General features: G+C 39.7%; 1 protein-coding gene across 2 annotated transcripts; it reads left to right on the forward strand.

Annotated features, from left to right (window-relative positions):
• Positions 1-2,803: 2,803 nt before the first annotated feature.
• On the forward strand, positions 2,804-13,696 carry ric8b (RIC8 guanine nucleotide exchange factor B). 2 transcript variants are annotated; one of them, XM_034685048.1, is made up of 10 exons: positions 2,804-3,070; positions 3,464-3,511; positions 3,590-4,219; positions 5,455-5,549; positions 7,542-7,692; positions 7,923-8,021; positions 8,698-8,842; positions 8,956-9,100; positions 9,206-9,325; positions 11,218-13,696. In XM_034685048.1, exons 1-10 carry the CDS (start codon positions 2,987-2,989, stop codon positions 11,324-11,326), a joined length of 1,626 nt encoding a protein of 541 aa, XP_034540939.1. In that variant the 5' UTR covers positions 2,804-2,986; the 3' UTR covers positions 11,327-13,696. The 2 variants fall into 2 exon arrangements, with proteins under 2 accessions (XP_034540939.1, XP_034540940.1); XM_034685049.1 differs by having other exon boundaries at positions 2,816-3,070; positions 7,926-8,021.
• The last annotated feature ends 257 nt before the right edge of the window (positions 13,697-13,953 follow it).

The raw sequence follows: 13,953 nt of genomic DNA on the forward strand, positions 1-13,953 counted from the left end.
GGCAGCTGTTGAAGGATTATTTTAGGTAGATTTCACTAATTTGCCAGATATTTTGACTTCATAATTTGAAATGTGTCATCTTTTGAAAATCAATCATTCCTCTGAAAAGTTCCTCCGAGTATTCTGCTTGCATTTTAATGCTGGAGGAGGTAAAAGATTTCCTGGATTTTACTTCTCTCTCTCCATGTGGTGACAACACAGTGGGGGGTTGGGCTGGTAACACAGGGGCCACACTGCAGAAAGAATTACATTTCTATAGAGAGAATGTCCTGCTGTGCTGGGGTCATTGCACCTCAGTCCCATAACCTTTGACCTCTGACCCCTGCCTAGGTTTGTGTTTATTGGAACATAGATCCTATGTGTTGTTAATACAAAATCATGCAGGATTCACAACCGAGAATCTGAATGCAGAAACCCTGATTGAGCCACACAAATCTGATGAATAATATGATTGAATCACCCGACCTGAGTGTCAATATCAATATCCGCTGAAGATTGTAGAAGAAGATTGCTGATCATGGGTGAGAAAGAGGGCATTGCCATCAGTTGTGAGACACGTGTGCTAATGGATCAACAAAACACTGCTTATTCTAAGGAGAAAATAACAGCTCCCTTTACATTTATGTTCTATGAAAGAAGTGTTTTACATGTTGGTTCAATTATCAAGAAAACATCTAAATAAAACAGTGACGTGATGTTTTCAATTTTTTAAATGGTTAAATTATTTGTTTAAGTATTTTTTAAAAACTACTTATAAGTTCACAATTGAGGAATCATTTTTCAAAATAATAATAATAATGTTCCAGTTCATGAAGGGGAACTGAGCCTTGGGAACAAGTATAAAGAGAAGACAAAGTTTTTGATCTGCCTGCATGTCTTTGTTCTGCTACAAGAGTATAAATTTGAAAAAAGAAAGCATGCAAAGGTTAAACTGATATGACAAAAATACAAAAGTATTCCACATTTGTATCATGTTATAAGCTCCTAAATTAAAATTAATTTGATCTGTGTTGTTTTGCTTAGATAAACACCAAAATGTAATTGTTTAAGTGTAGGGGGGGTAATGGAGGTATTTTTGATTGTTTTCAACATTGGTTACAATAAAAATCTGACTTTTTGAGTGTATATTTTTTTCACTCATTTTTCACTCTGCTTCTCTCTGGTCGCAGATATAGATCTCCATACTGTAGACGAGCCAGGTTTGGCAGGAGCTTTTTCCCGTCCGCCATAGCACTCCTCAACAACATACCCCAGTAATGTGTCCTGTGTGTTATATGTGTCTGGTGTGTATGTGTCCGGTGTGTATATATGTGGGATGATGTGCACCATTGTTGTGAGGCTGGGTGGGTGTTTATTGTGTATGTATTCTTATACAGACAGTGACAACAGATTTCCTTATTAAGGACAAAGATCTATCTATATACGTAAGTCTATTAATGTAAAACCCATTAGAAGTCCCAAAATGAGTTTAATTTGCTCACTTCAGTGTTTGACAACACAACATATTTGATACACTTCTTCTCAAAATAGAATATACACTGTCCATGAACAAACAGGAACAGGAAGAAGAAACACTTATAATAGCTGCCCCTCCCCTTAATCACAACATGATCTACCACTAAACCAGATGGCTAACCCGTTGGTAATCACCTTCTCTTGTCACCAAACATCAAATTAACAATGAACACTGAAACAATCAAATACAGATTTACTGGATGAGTTTGTAGTTCCCCATTACTTTACCTTTTAACATTCTTTTAAACTGTAAAATATTAGAGCAGCATTTTATATCATCATCCAGAGAATTCCAAAGTTTAAATCCAGAAACTGAAACACACATTTGCTTTAATGTAGTGTGCGTGTATGGCCTTTTGAAATTAATTTTCTGTCTATGAGCCTCCTCATGAGATGTAAACACAATTTCTATAAGTTTTCAGGTAATAATCTGTTTCTGGTTTTAAACATAAATAATTAGGAAAGAGGATTAGGGCCACTGGAAAAAAAATTAGGGTCGTTTTTTAAAAAACTATTATTATTATTATTATTATTATTATTATTATTATTATTATTATTATGAGATTAAAGTCTATATTCTGAGACTAAAGTCAGAATTCTGAAATTAAAGTCTATATTCTGAGATTGAAGTCTATATGCTGAGATTGAAGTCTATATGCTGAGATTAAAGTCTATATTCTGAGATTGAAGTCTATATTCTGAGATTAAAGTCTATATTCTGAGATTAAAGTCTATATTCTGAGATTGAAGTCTATATTCTGAGATTGAAGTCTATATGCTGAGATTAAAGTCTATATTCTGAGATTGAAGTCTATATTCTGAGATTAAAGTCTATATTCTGAGATTGAAGTCTATATGCTGAGATTAAAGTCTATATTCTGAGATTGAAGTCTATATTCTGAGATTAAAGTCAGTATTAAAGTCAGTATTCTAGGATTAAAGTCAGAATTCTGAGAAAAATTCAGAATTCTGAGATTCTGAGATTAAAGTCAACCTTTCTGATTTTTTTTCTCATAATAATAATAATAATAATAAAAAATTGACCTTAATTTTCTTTTCCAGTGGTCCTAATCCTCTTCCGTAAAAAATATATTTTTTAAAGTGAACTAGATCTTTAAATTTCATCAAATATGAGCTGATAAACAAACTGTTAGTATAACATTCACCTTATTTATAAGTCTAATTGCTCTTTTCTGTAAATATTAGTGTTAGAAGTGAATGTTGATGTTGTAATAGGCTTTATATTCTTGTAAACTGGATTATACTTGATATCCCCCTCGGAGTATTAGCTCTGTGATGGAGACGGTCTGGAGCAGCTCATCCTCCCTGCAGCTCACACCCGCAGACCTGATCCTGATTCAGACCTGATATTCAAACATCGAGCTAGCCTGACAGCTGGGCAGCGACCTGAGTAACATTTACTGTCGGCGTCTAAAACAAGCACCCTATCCGATTTATATACAAAGCCAACATGGATTTAAACAACGTCTTGTCACAGCTTGAAACCTGCAACGAGCAGGAAACGGAGAAGCTTCTCCTTCAGTTTAATGAGGAGGTGAGTCTCTCTTTCTTTCAAAACAAACAGCTAGCCTTAGCATGCTAGCTAGCTTGACAGATAGCATTGAGCAAGCTTGACAACTTTCCATCCTGCTTTGCTGAGAAGTTAACACTGTTATGTGACCTTTGGTATGCAGTGTAAAGCATGATTTATGACTTTATGAATGAGGCCAGTATAGTTTATTGTTTACATCGCCATGGCAGTGTTGCTAATGCTAACGCTGCTGCCTTTCAATTCTACGTAGTTATACTGAAGTGTTAGCAAACATTGGATTTTAAATGTCTATCATTGTTCATGTTCTTCGAAGAGGCTAGGATTTATGTGTTATAAAACATGTTATATATCAGGCTGAAATGTTCCCATCCTCATTGAGCATCTCTTCGGTTTCAGAACAGCCACACCTTTGCTTTTGAGCAGAAGGAGGAATCTCTCCGGAGCGTGAGTATGATCATCTGAGAGGTCTATAATACATGATCATGATCAAATCTGTAATATCCTCTCTCTGTGTCATTACAGAAGCTGTGTCAGAGTGTGTTGACTGTACTCGGGAAGCAGGTGCAGCCTAGCTGTCAGAAGACATGTCTAGAGACACTTCGCATCCTCTCCAGAGACAAGCATGTCCTCTCACCTGTAGCCACCAGGGAGGGCATGTTGATCCTGGGACGGATGGCAAGGCTGAACCCTGAAGAGGAAGTAGATGACAACCAGAAAAGTGTCCAGGAAGACACACTGTTAGAGGAGGAGGAGAGGGTGGTTGTCGAGGCCTTGAAGTGCCTTTGCAATGTGGTTTACAACAGCCCTGCAGCTCAGCAGGTGAGTGTAGACGTGCAGCTGGCTCATGGCCTTTGCAAAAGCCTGCGTACAGCCAGCACATGGAACCACGAGGTTGGCCTTTTCACGCTGCGCCTTCTTTTCCTGCTGTCTGCCCTGAGACCTGATGTGAGGGGGGTTATGAGGAGAGAATTGCATGGTGTGAAACTCCTGACAGAGGTACTGGAGCACACCTTGGATGTGCGCTGGGTTGGTCCATATGAAGCCGCCTCACCAGACCCAGAGGCCCTGCCCATGCCTGCAGAGGACAATGAGCGAGCAATGGAGGCACTCAAAGCGTCATTCAACCTCACGCTGTCATACATGGGTGGTGAGGTGAGTGTGTTTAAGTTACAGTAAATACTTGTGTTCCATGCTTGGGTGTCTAGTACTGAGGGGTTAAAAGCAGGTCAGGAGTACACCACCAGGAACTGGATGAATCAGTTATTTGCTCAGTCATATATTAGACCAGGGGTTCCCAAACCTTTCAGCCCGCGACCTCCAAAATAAAGGTACCAAAGACTCGTGACCACCATTTTCCCTTAAAGTGATCTAATGTGGCTTCATTTAGCTGGTCTGCAGAAAATGACCCTACCTACATGAGCATGTGGCTGTGTTTCCTGTGCCTTTATGAATTAACCTGCTGCTACTGATGCTTTTGATACTTAACTGTTCACTAACCCTAAACTTAGGAGTCATCTGGCAAAAATAAAGGCAGAAAACTCATTACACTTTCTAAAACAAGGTAAAGAAACACAAATAAATAATAATAAATATTTTTACATTACTTAAAAAAAAAACATTCTGGAAGACATCTCATGGTCCTCTAAACAGAGTCAGAGTCAGCCATCTTTGAAGTTGTAAGTAACACCTGTGGGAAAATAAGGTTGACTCAGCACTTATACGTCAATACAGAATTTATGAGTATTGACAAAATTGAACCTCTAACCACAAATCTTAAACCAACTAAAAAATAGATCATATCATATACTGTTTATATTATATCATATACTGTTCGTACTGCTTCAGAATAACCAAAGTATTTTACACATGAACATCCATAAGTGAACCAGATCCTTTAATTTGTCCATTATTTAATCCACCAGGACCCTGAAACTGTGTCAGCTAAATGGAATTCAGCTATCTTGATATAATTTACACCAACAATTTTCCTTCTGTGCCAAAGTAAATGGTTGAAACAATATTTGTAGAAGTAATATACAGCATTAGTCTACTTTTATTTGATACAGCTCAACCTTTCCTAATCTGCATACTTATTAAACAGAAAAACGTAATCATCCTATGATGTGAAGGAATAAACATTGAAATCTGAACTCTGCTTCCTCCTGCTGTTTTTTATATACAGATTATAAGCTTTGGTATCGATTTTTGAACTCTACACTAGGGGTGATAAGCTATTACATTTTAAAGTGGCTGTTGTTGTAGTAAGGGCTTTTGCTTCCCTGTCCTTTTCACTTCATTGTGATTTAGTTTTGCGTTTTACCTCCAACTGAATTACAAACTGTGTACTTGATGTTTTGTTCTTTTTTTCTACATCTTTGATTTGATAGGAGGATGACCACCAGTTCCGACTCATAGCTGCTATTCTGCGTCATCTGTTGATGCAGAGGACTGAGACGGAGGAGAAAACAGAGGAAGCACACAGGTGGGAAATCTGCTCAACTACTCAATCTGCTAATTTTTTAACATGATGTTAGGGTGCTCTGCTCTTTGCAACCTCTGTAAGAAAACAAAACAAGAATTAAATGACCCAGCACTATTATGCAAATATATATGTCCCTCCCTTTTTAATCTAGAGATTACTGTTTGACTTGAATGCTGCTGTTCAGCAGATCCTCAAAACTGCATTGGAAAGCACACAACACATCAACCTGTATCCATTTGTTCCATGAAACCCCACCTGCTATGAACTACACTGAAAATGTCCCCATTGTAAGACGAATAAAGGATTATCTTATCATATGTGGCCAATCACAGAGTATCCCCTCAGTGACTGTGAAAGCAACTCACAGTCCATATAAGACTTGATGGCTGGTTCTGAAACCAGACCTTTGTGTCACCGGAAAGAAACATTTCATCAAAGTCTTGTTGGGTGTTTCATCTCTGAAAGGCTTAAACTTAAAGTTGCAGCAGGGCGGTCTCTCCTGGTAATTTATGCAGTAATGCCAGGAATCCGTGACCACCAACTGAAATTTAAACAGTGTCATGTAAAAGTGATGGATCCTTTTTTTAGTGGCTGATCTGGTCTCAGGAGTTTGGCCCAGTGATCAGCATAATGTTGTTGCTGTTGGTCATGTGTGTGACAGAACAGGTTTTACAACCTGCTTTGCTGCTGTCCACTATCCACAAACACTTCAGCCAGGCATAAAAAGGGCACTTTGGTGAGCTGGGATTTTATAACCAAATGTGAGCAGGAAGCACACTAGACTATATCTGACTGCCTTGAAATCTGGAGTTATCAAATCCCAGGTGGCAAAGAAATGGATTAAAACTTCCAGACCAAGTGGCAACCTCCAGTCTCAAACTCTGAAGCCCATGCGGAAGTGTTATAAACTGCAGTTCATCGAGAATCCGCTTGAGGCTGGCTGCAGAAACACCGGAAACCACATAGACACCAATTCAAGAAAGACGATCTTTGCAGCATTAATAAACATGTTTACAGCCTGGTTCAAAAAAACAGCTTGGCTCTACATAGCTAATTCCTCTATCGGCACACACTGTACGGGGGGGTGAATTTTTTTGTAACAGAAGATATTAAGATTACGAGTTTTTGCCCAAATAAGGACATGACTGACGTGACTCCCGTTGGGGAACACATATCTGTTGGCTAGGAGGCTCAAACTCCGCCTCTTTATGTCACAAACTGAAGCCTGTGTCCTGGTTGAGTTCAGCATTTCCAATATGGCTGCCGCCGTCGATTGGCTTCAAAACAGCGCTCAGGAACAGATTGGTGACGTTACGGATACTACGTCCATATTTTATACAGCCTATGATCCAGACAAACAGACTTATTTTTTTCTGGGAATCGTAATGCCTGTGAACTTTCAGCTGAAGTTTCTTCTATTGATGCTGCCTGAGGCACCAGATTTTTAGACTATCAAATTTACCATTTGAGATTGCCATGCAAGCTTTCTTTCTTTGTCTCCTGTTAGCTGTGGCAGGTCATTGTAGACAGTACTAGTTTTGTACACTTGATTGATAAAACTCCAAACTAAAAGCGGCTCTATTGAATCTGCGAGAAGTGTTGGATTTTGGATTTTGTATATATTTCAACCACACAAACTGCAAAGTGGAAACTAAATTTGATGTTTTACTGTCTTAACAACATATTCACCTTTTGATCAGCTGCATGAAAACGTAGATTACAAATAAAGTTGTGTGGTCTTTTGTCAGGAGAGGCCTGTGACAAAGTTTCATATTTTTAATACCTGCAGCCCCAAAGTGTTCAGCTATGAAGCATCAGTTCCACTCCTTAAACCTTATTTTGTCATATGCTGGCCTTCTGAACATAACTGCCACTTTCACTGTTAAATCTCAAAGAGGGATGATGTCACATTTCCATTTTTTTAATCAGACTTTATATGTCAAATTTAGGAAAGATCTTTATCATTAAAACATCTTGCTTCTCTGTCTCCAGCCACGCTGTCAACCTGCTGAATAACCTGCCAGTGTCCTGCCTGGACGTGCTGATTGACATGCCTGTGCAGGGAGGACAAGAGAAATATGGGGGGAAAAACATGGACGTAATCCAGGTGTTGCTCGACTTCATGGAGAAAAGGATCGACAAGGTAGACTAAGAAAAGACTTGAATATGTTGTAAAAATCTTAGCTGTTATAACTGACTCTACAGGACATATCAAAAACGTTCAAGCTTACACACACTCATAATACAAATGATTTGTGTTAGATTTAGAGAATGTTGTCATTCTTTATGAAATCCTTGCAGCATAAGAACAACTGATTAAAATCCAGCCGCTGTTCTAGTTTGTGAAGTGTCTGTGAATTGTGTCACTCCAAGCAGGGCTCCAACTACAAAGAGGGTTTGACTCCGGTGCTCAGCCTTATGACTGAAGGATCCAGGCACCACAGGGAGATTCGAAGATTTATCAAAGCTCAGGTACAGTGCAAACATTATCCAGAGACATAATGAAATATATAGATTTTCAAAATGCAATTACTGAGTTGCGTCTTTGATCTGGATGAGGTAAGTGATCCTGCAGAAGAACTAAATGGTAAATGGTAAATGGGCTTGTACTTATATAGCGCTTTTCTAGTCTGTCTGAACCCTCGGAGCGCTTTAACATTCTACTCGTCACGTTCACCCATTCATACAAATTCACTCACTGATGGTAGAGGCTGCTAATATAAGGAACCATCAGTATTAGCTGATCTCTCATTCATTTACATTCACACACCGCACAACAACAGCGGGAGCAATTCGTGGTTCAGTATCTTGCTCACACTTCGACATGTGACTGCCGGAGCTGGGATTGAACCGGCAACCTTCGGACTGTAAGACGACCGACTCTACCCACTGAGCCACAGCTGCCCCTGAACCACAGCTGCCCCTGAACCCCAGCTGCCCCTGAACCACAGCTGCCCCTGAGCCACAGCCGCCCCTGAACCACAGCCGCCCCTAAAACTAAAACTCACCAGGATCCTAACGTGATCTAAATTAACCTTTTATAGCTGTTTAGTTTTGTTGTTGTGTGTTCATTTGCTTGTGACTAGGCTTTATATCCCAGAAAAAACAACACTACACAGTAAGATATTGATCATATTTGTCTCTTCAGGTACTTCCTCCTCTGAAGGATGTGAAGATCAGGCCAGAGATCGGCAGCGCTGTCAGAAACAAACTGGTTCGCCTTATGACACATGTGGACATGGGTGTAAAGCAGATGGCTGCAGAGTTTCTTTTTGTGCTCTGCAAAGAAAGCGGTTAGTGATGGGGAGAAACACGGGGTCCCAACACAGCAGAGGATAAAGTAGTGAACAGAAGACCTTTTGTATGTCACTTCTTTAACTTGTGTATCTGTGGTCTGGTCTTTCAGTGGACAACCTGTTGAAGTACACAGGATATGGGAATGCAGCAGGACTTCTGGTGGCTCGAGGGCTTCTTGCAGGAGGTAGAGGAGAGACCCAGTACTCTGAGGATGAAGACTCAGACACAGAGGAGTACAAAACTGCGAAACCTTTGTGAGTGCTCTGAACAAAGCTTAAATAAAACACTGACATTCTGATGTCAGTTTATTCAGTATGGATCAATAATGTATTTGTTTGCATCAATACATCTTGTTCCAGCATCAACCCCATCACTGGTCACGTTGAGGAGCCAATGCCGAACCCTATTGAGGAGATGACGGAGGAGCAGAAGGAGTACGAAGCACAAAAGCTTGCCAATATGTTTGACAAGTTATCAAGGTAGATATAAAAAAGAGTCCATGCAAAGAATTTAACAAGGGAATGTAGAATCATCTGATTATTAATAATCCTATAAATGTTTTTTTATGTTTAAAAATAGGGATATGAGAGGTATAAGAGGATAAATAGGACATCAAAGGTCTGTTGGGGGACTCAATCAGGGGATGTCTAGAAACATGTTCAGTGTCCAAACCACTCTTAGCTTGGAGGGCATCCTGCTTTAGACAACTTTGAAATCAATATGGATGTACTGTCAACGTCTGACCCTCCGCCAGTTTCGTGTGTTGTTATATCTTAATGTGTAACCTCAAAGTAACTAAGTTTTAAGATATGCTGCTAACTACAAACATAAGAAGATGCCAGAGTCTTACACAAATATTGAAGTCATTCTTTTTGCAAAGGCTTCACTAAGATAGTGTCGTTTTTTGGTCTTCTTTCCCGGCACAAATGATTGACTTTATTTATTGTTTCCTCTGCATAGAGCCCTGCTGTATTTGTGTTGACCTTTTCTTTGTGAGCAGAGGCTAACGTTAGCTGAGCATGACATCAGTACAAAGGTAACTGAGAGATGCTCCCTGCCAACTGACTTATCAAAGGAAGAATCTCTTCCCGTTAGCTGAAGCCTCAATTAGTCCTAGACTTGCAGCATGCCGCAGCATTCAGCTGGAGTAAATAAAGGCTGCCGGCACGCCACTGCAGCATCATCACCACCACTCTGTTAATTATCATCTAATTGGCACACACAGTCTTTTGTGTCCCACTTTTGTGTCTCTGCTTTTTAATAACACGTTTCCTGACTTTATTCTTTGTATTCTGAGGAGTCGGTCGTTTTGTCTGACAGGGAGTGGACTGAGACAGCGAAACTAGACAAAGCAATTTTGGTGGAACGTGGATAAGGAGGACGAGACGCTGGTGAACAAATGTGAAAACAGAGGAAAGCTGACCTTGTCATTGTTAAGCCAAAAAGAGGGTTGAGCTGTAATGAGGCACGTGTGCTCAGAAGAGGAAGATTTTTTCTCTTCCTCGGTAAAGGAGGTGTGATGATGTTGGAGTACGGCCTCTAAGGAGATCGGTCAGAGCCCGGCAAGAATGTGCTCCCCTAACTGCTTAACTGGTCCTCCAATTAGCACATATTCTGCATCCCCACCCACCGCCCACTCTGATCTGCACCCCCCCTCCCAGTCACTCCATCACTCTGAGAAGCACATGAGGGTTTTTTTTTTTACTTGTGCTGTAATTAGGAGAGATTATTTTATAGGTTGTTTATTTCTTTCTTTACATGTTAGCCTCCATTGTACCTGCTGACTTTGACCAGCCGGGCAAGATGAGAGATTGTATGTTCTAATAATATGTACATGTATATTGTTGGTTGATTTCAAGTCTTCTTTAAAAGAACTGAACTATAGTAGTTTTCTCAGGAAGTGTGAAACTTAATTGCAGGAGTCAGTCGGTATTACAAAGTCATTTACATTTGAACCTCTTTCAAATGAATGTAAACGGTCCTTTTGATTCTCTGATGGATATTTCTCTGATGAATCATCTCAGAGGGAGTGGTGACACTCAGTGCAGGTATAATTGGATTAGGATGAAGGGGCAGCCATGGCTTTGAGGAGATTAGTCAGAGCTGTGATCCTGTAATTAAACTGCCACAGGAGAGGAGAGGAGAGGGGAGGGGGAGAGCGGATGGCCTGACAGGGGCAAGTGTCCATAAAGGGGTGGGGGTCCTTGGGCTCTAGATGTACGAGAGTGAAGATGTACAAGTGAAAGGCCTTGAAAAGAGTCGTCTACAAGTTTAACTTGAAAGTAAACACGAGTTTGATTCAATGTGAGTGTAATTATAACCTTTCTATACAATAAGTGGTAATCCTCGATGGTTATCTTTGTGTCCACAGGCAGAATGTGATCCGGCCGATGGGGGTCAGACCTGATGGGACTCTAGCACCTCTTGAAGAAACTCTCTGTGATGCGCCTGTGGACGACTCAGGATCAGACTCAGACTAGTGCTCTGAACAGCCAGGCTACATTTCCTGGGCTGACCTCACCAAGCCTCAACACAACTAAAGCTGTGTCCCACTTCAAGGACCTGATCCTTTGAATGAAGCACACATGATGAAGGTGGGTCTTTAGAAGGAGCTGTAGCCAGCTGAATCCGCCTTAAATGAAAGAGTTGGCTGTCATGGAGTGTAGAGCAGAATCCAGTTAGGAGATCCACCCGTAATCATCGGTACAACTCTGAAAGAAATCAAAACTAATGGTAGAAGTTTAGGCTAAACTTAGGCTTCACTTTTCAGCTTGTCTCAGCAGGAAGAGGCCCTAAAAACGGTTCACTTGAACAAGTTTTGCAAGTTCAAACTACTTACACTGTTTAACTGTAGGAAATGCACACATCTGGCAAACAACACGCTAGATTAAAGGTAATGTACGTGTATTTCTGCCATCCATTTTTGCAACCCACAGTGTGAATAATCATGTGCTATAATTTAACCAGTCCCTGCTTGCATGTTAAATGCAAATACATAATCTAGTAGTAGCAGTAGTGAAGCAACAATTTGAAATACTGCTAGTTAAAACATGTCACCTGAACACACCAGTGTGAGACAAAGCAGGATCCCTTTTCTAAGCTTCATTCAGAGTTAAAGTTCATAAGTCAAAGTTCAGGCCCAGTTAGCCTCTTGTGATATATTCAGTCCAGAAATGTGACATCTGATGATCAGGGCTTGAACTGGGACACAGCTCCAAACATCAGAAGAAAATACAGAGGGTCCTTCGCAGCTGAAAGCCTTTCTCTAAAGAAGAAATGGACTTAATGTGCAGACAGACTGCAGTGACATCATAGTGCACAGGATGCCCCCGTGGTGACTGCTGCACCATCATTGCTTATTTTACTGCTTCCTTAGTCGAGATGATAATATATTTGCTGGATCATGTGTATCACATTAAAAGCACTGTTGTTATGGTTTGTTTAAGTGTAATTGGGTCTGAATAATCATTCCTTTTGTGCTTCTGTTTTTCACTTTTTTAAGTGTCTCTTATTTCTGCTGTATTGTTTTTTTATTGTTCATTCTGTTTTTTCTTACATAACTCAAGTGCGCATTATAAAAAACATTAAATTTATAATCATTGAAAAGTCATCAGTAAATGTTGTGCCCGGGTTAAAATCATGAGATCTGTCAAGTTTGGACCACAGGGTTGATGTTGGAAATCAGGCCGTGTGTATGTGGCACACCAGTTAGTCACCAAGGGAAACTTTGCAAATTCAGGTTTTGTTGGCTCACTGCTGTGTCACTGGAAGTCATTTAGGACACGAACACTATGTTTTATTTAGAATTAGCAACTTTAAATTGAATGATTCAACTTTTCCCTTCAGTGGATGGTAGTAAAGTGATGGGTTGTGCCTGTTGTGGACTCTTGACAAAGAAATGTGTAAACCTATGATGATTGTCTGATCCACGTTACTTCTGCCAAATCTGCATTATGTGAAATCAGTTCTCTGCCATGTTATTTTTTGTTTGTTTGTTTTCTAGATTGACATTTTGTAAATTTTCTATAAATTAACAAGTTTACAAGTGTATGTAAAAATGGAAAAAATGCCTTCTTGTTGGTTTGACTTACTTGATTTAAAAGCCACCTGAAGTCATCTGAAAACATCTGGCCTCGGAGCTGAAACCTGCTTCTGAAAACTGTCACAACTATTGTTTTCATCATGATGAGTCCACAGAAACTTGATACTGCTTTAACCAGAAAACATGTCTTATAAGAAAATCTGTGACGGATCACTTGTTTAATAGTGAAGAATCATGAGCAGACTCCTCACATGACCTGAGTCATCACTACTGCCTGCTCACACAGATGATCCACATCAATAAAAATAAACATTAAAATGACATGGACTTGGCTTTACATTGGCATAAAACACCATACTCATTTCAAGCTGCTTAAATGTGATTCATCAGATGCTTTTTTTTTTACCTGCTTGGAGAGCCGATATATTGATGGGTCACAAATTTAAAGGTAAAACCAGCATCAAGTGTCTCTACGAAATTAGGTCAATACAAGCTTTAAGAAGAACTTCAGTGTAAAGGCCAAATTCAAATTTTAACTAAATGTTCATACTTTTTTTGACTCCTATGTTCTTGTGTCTTTGCTTATCCTCATTTATTTGCCATGCATCTGTAGATCAGTTTATTTAACCCCTGTGAATGCCTTCTTTTTCAGCAATAATCATAAATCAGTTGCATGCTGCTTACTTGCTTACTTATGTTTTGGGTACAGTTTAGGTCTTTTTGCACATCCTTTCCATACTGTATAAAGCACTCACCATGCTTTATTTAGTCAGACTTTCACTGAAATGTTAATAAAAATGGAAATCCAGTCAAGTTGTCATTTTTTCACCATAGACTGTATAAATAATGGACGTAGTATCTTTGAAGTCACCCAGCTGTTCCTGAACACTGTTTTGAAGCCAATCATTGGCAGCAGCCATATTGGAAATGCAGAACTCAACCAGACAGAGTGTGACATAAAGAGGCAGAGTTTGAGCCTCCTAGCCAACAGCTATGTGTTCCCAACCAGGAGTCAAGTCAGTCATGTCCTTATTTGGGTAAAAACTTGTAATCTTAATACCTTCT

Source organism: Notolabrus celidotus, chromosome 6 (genome assembly GCF_009762535.1).
Source record: "Notolabrus celidotus isolate fNotCel1 chromosome 6, fNotCel1.pri, whole genome shotgun sequence".
NCBI classification, from domain to species: domain Eukaryota; kingdom Metazoa; phylum Chordata; class Actinopteri; order Labriformes; family Labridae; genus Notolabrus; species Notolabrus celidotus.

What these genes read in the sequence shown, in the direction of transcription:
- ric8b (XM_034685048.1), top strand. Translation starts at nt 2,987, where the DNA reads ATGGATTTAAACAACGTCTTGTCACAGCTTGAAACCTGCAACGAGCAG. An exon ending in TGTCATACATGGGTGGTGAG is followed by an intron (nt 4,220 to 5,454) that starts GTGAGTGTGTTT and finishes TTGATTTGATAG; the next exon opens with GAGGATGACCACCAGTTCCG. An exon ending in AAAACAGAGGAAGCACACAG is followed by an intron (nt 5,550 to 7,541) that starts GTGGGAAATCTG and finishes CTCTGTCTCCAG; the next exon opens with CCACGCTGTCAACCTGCTGA.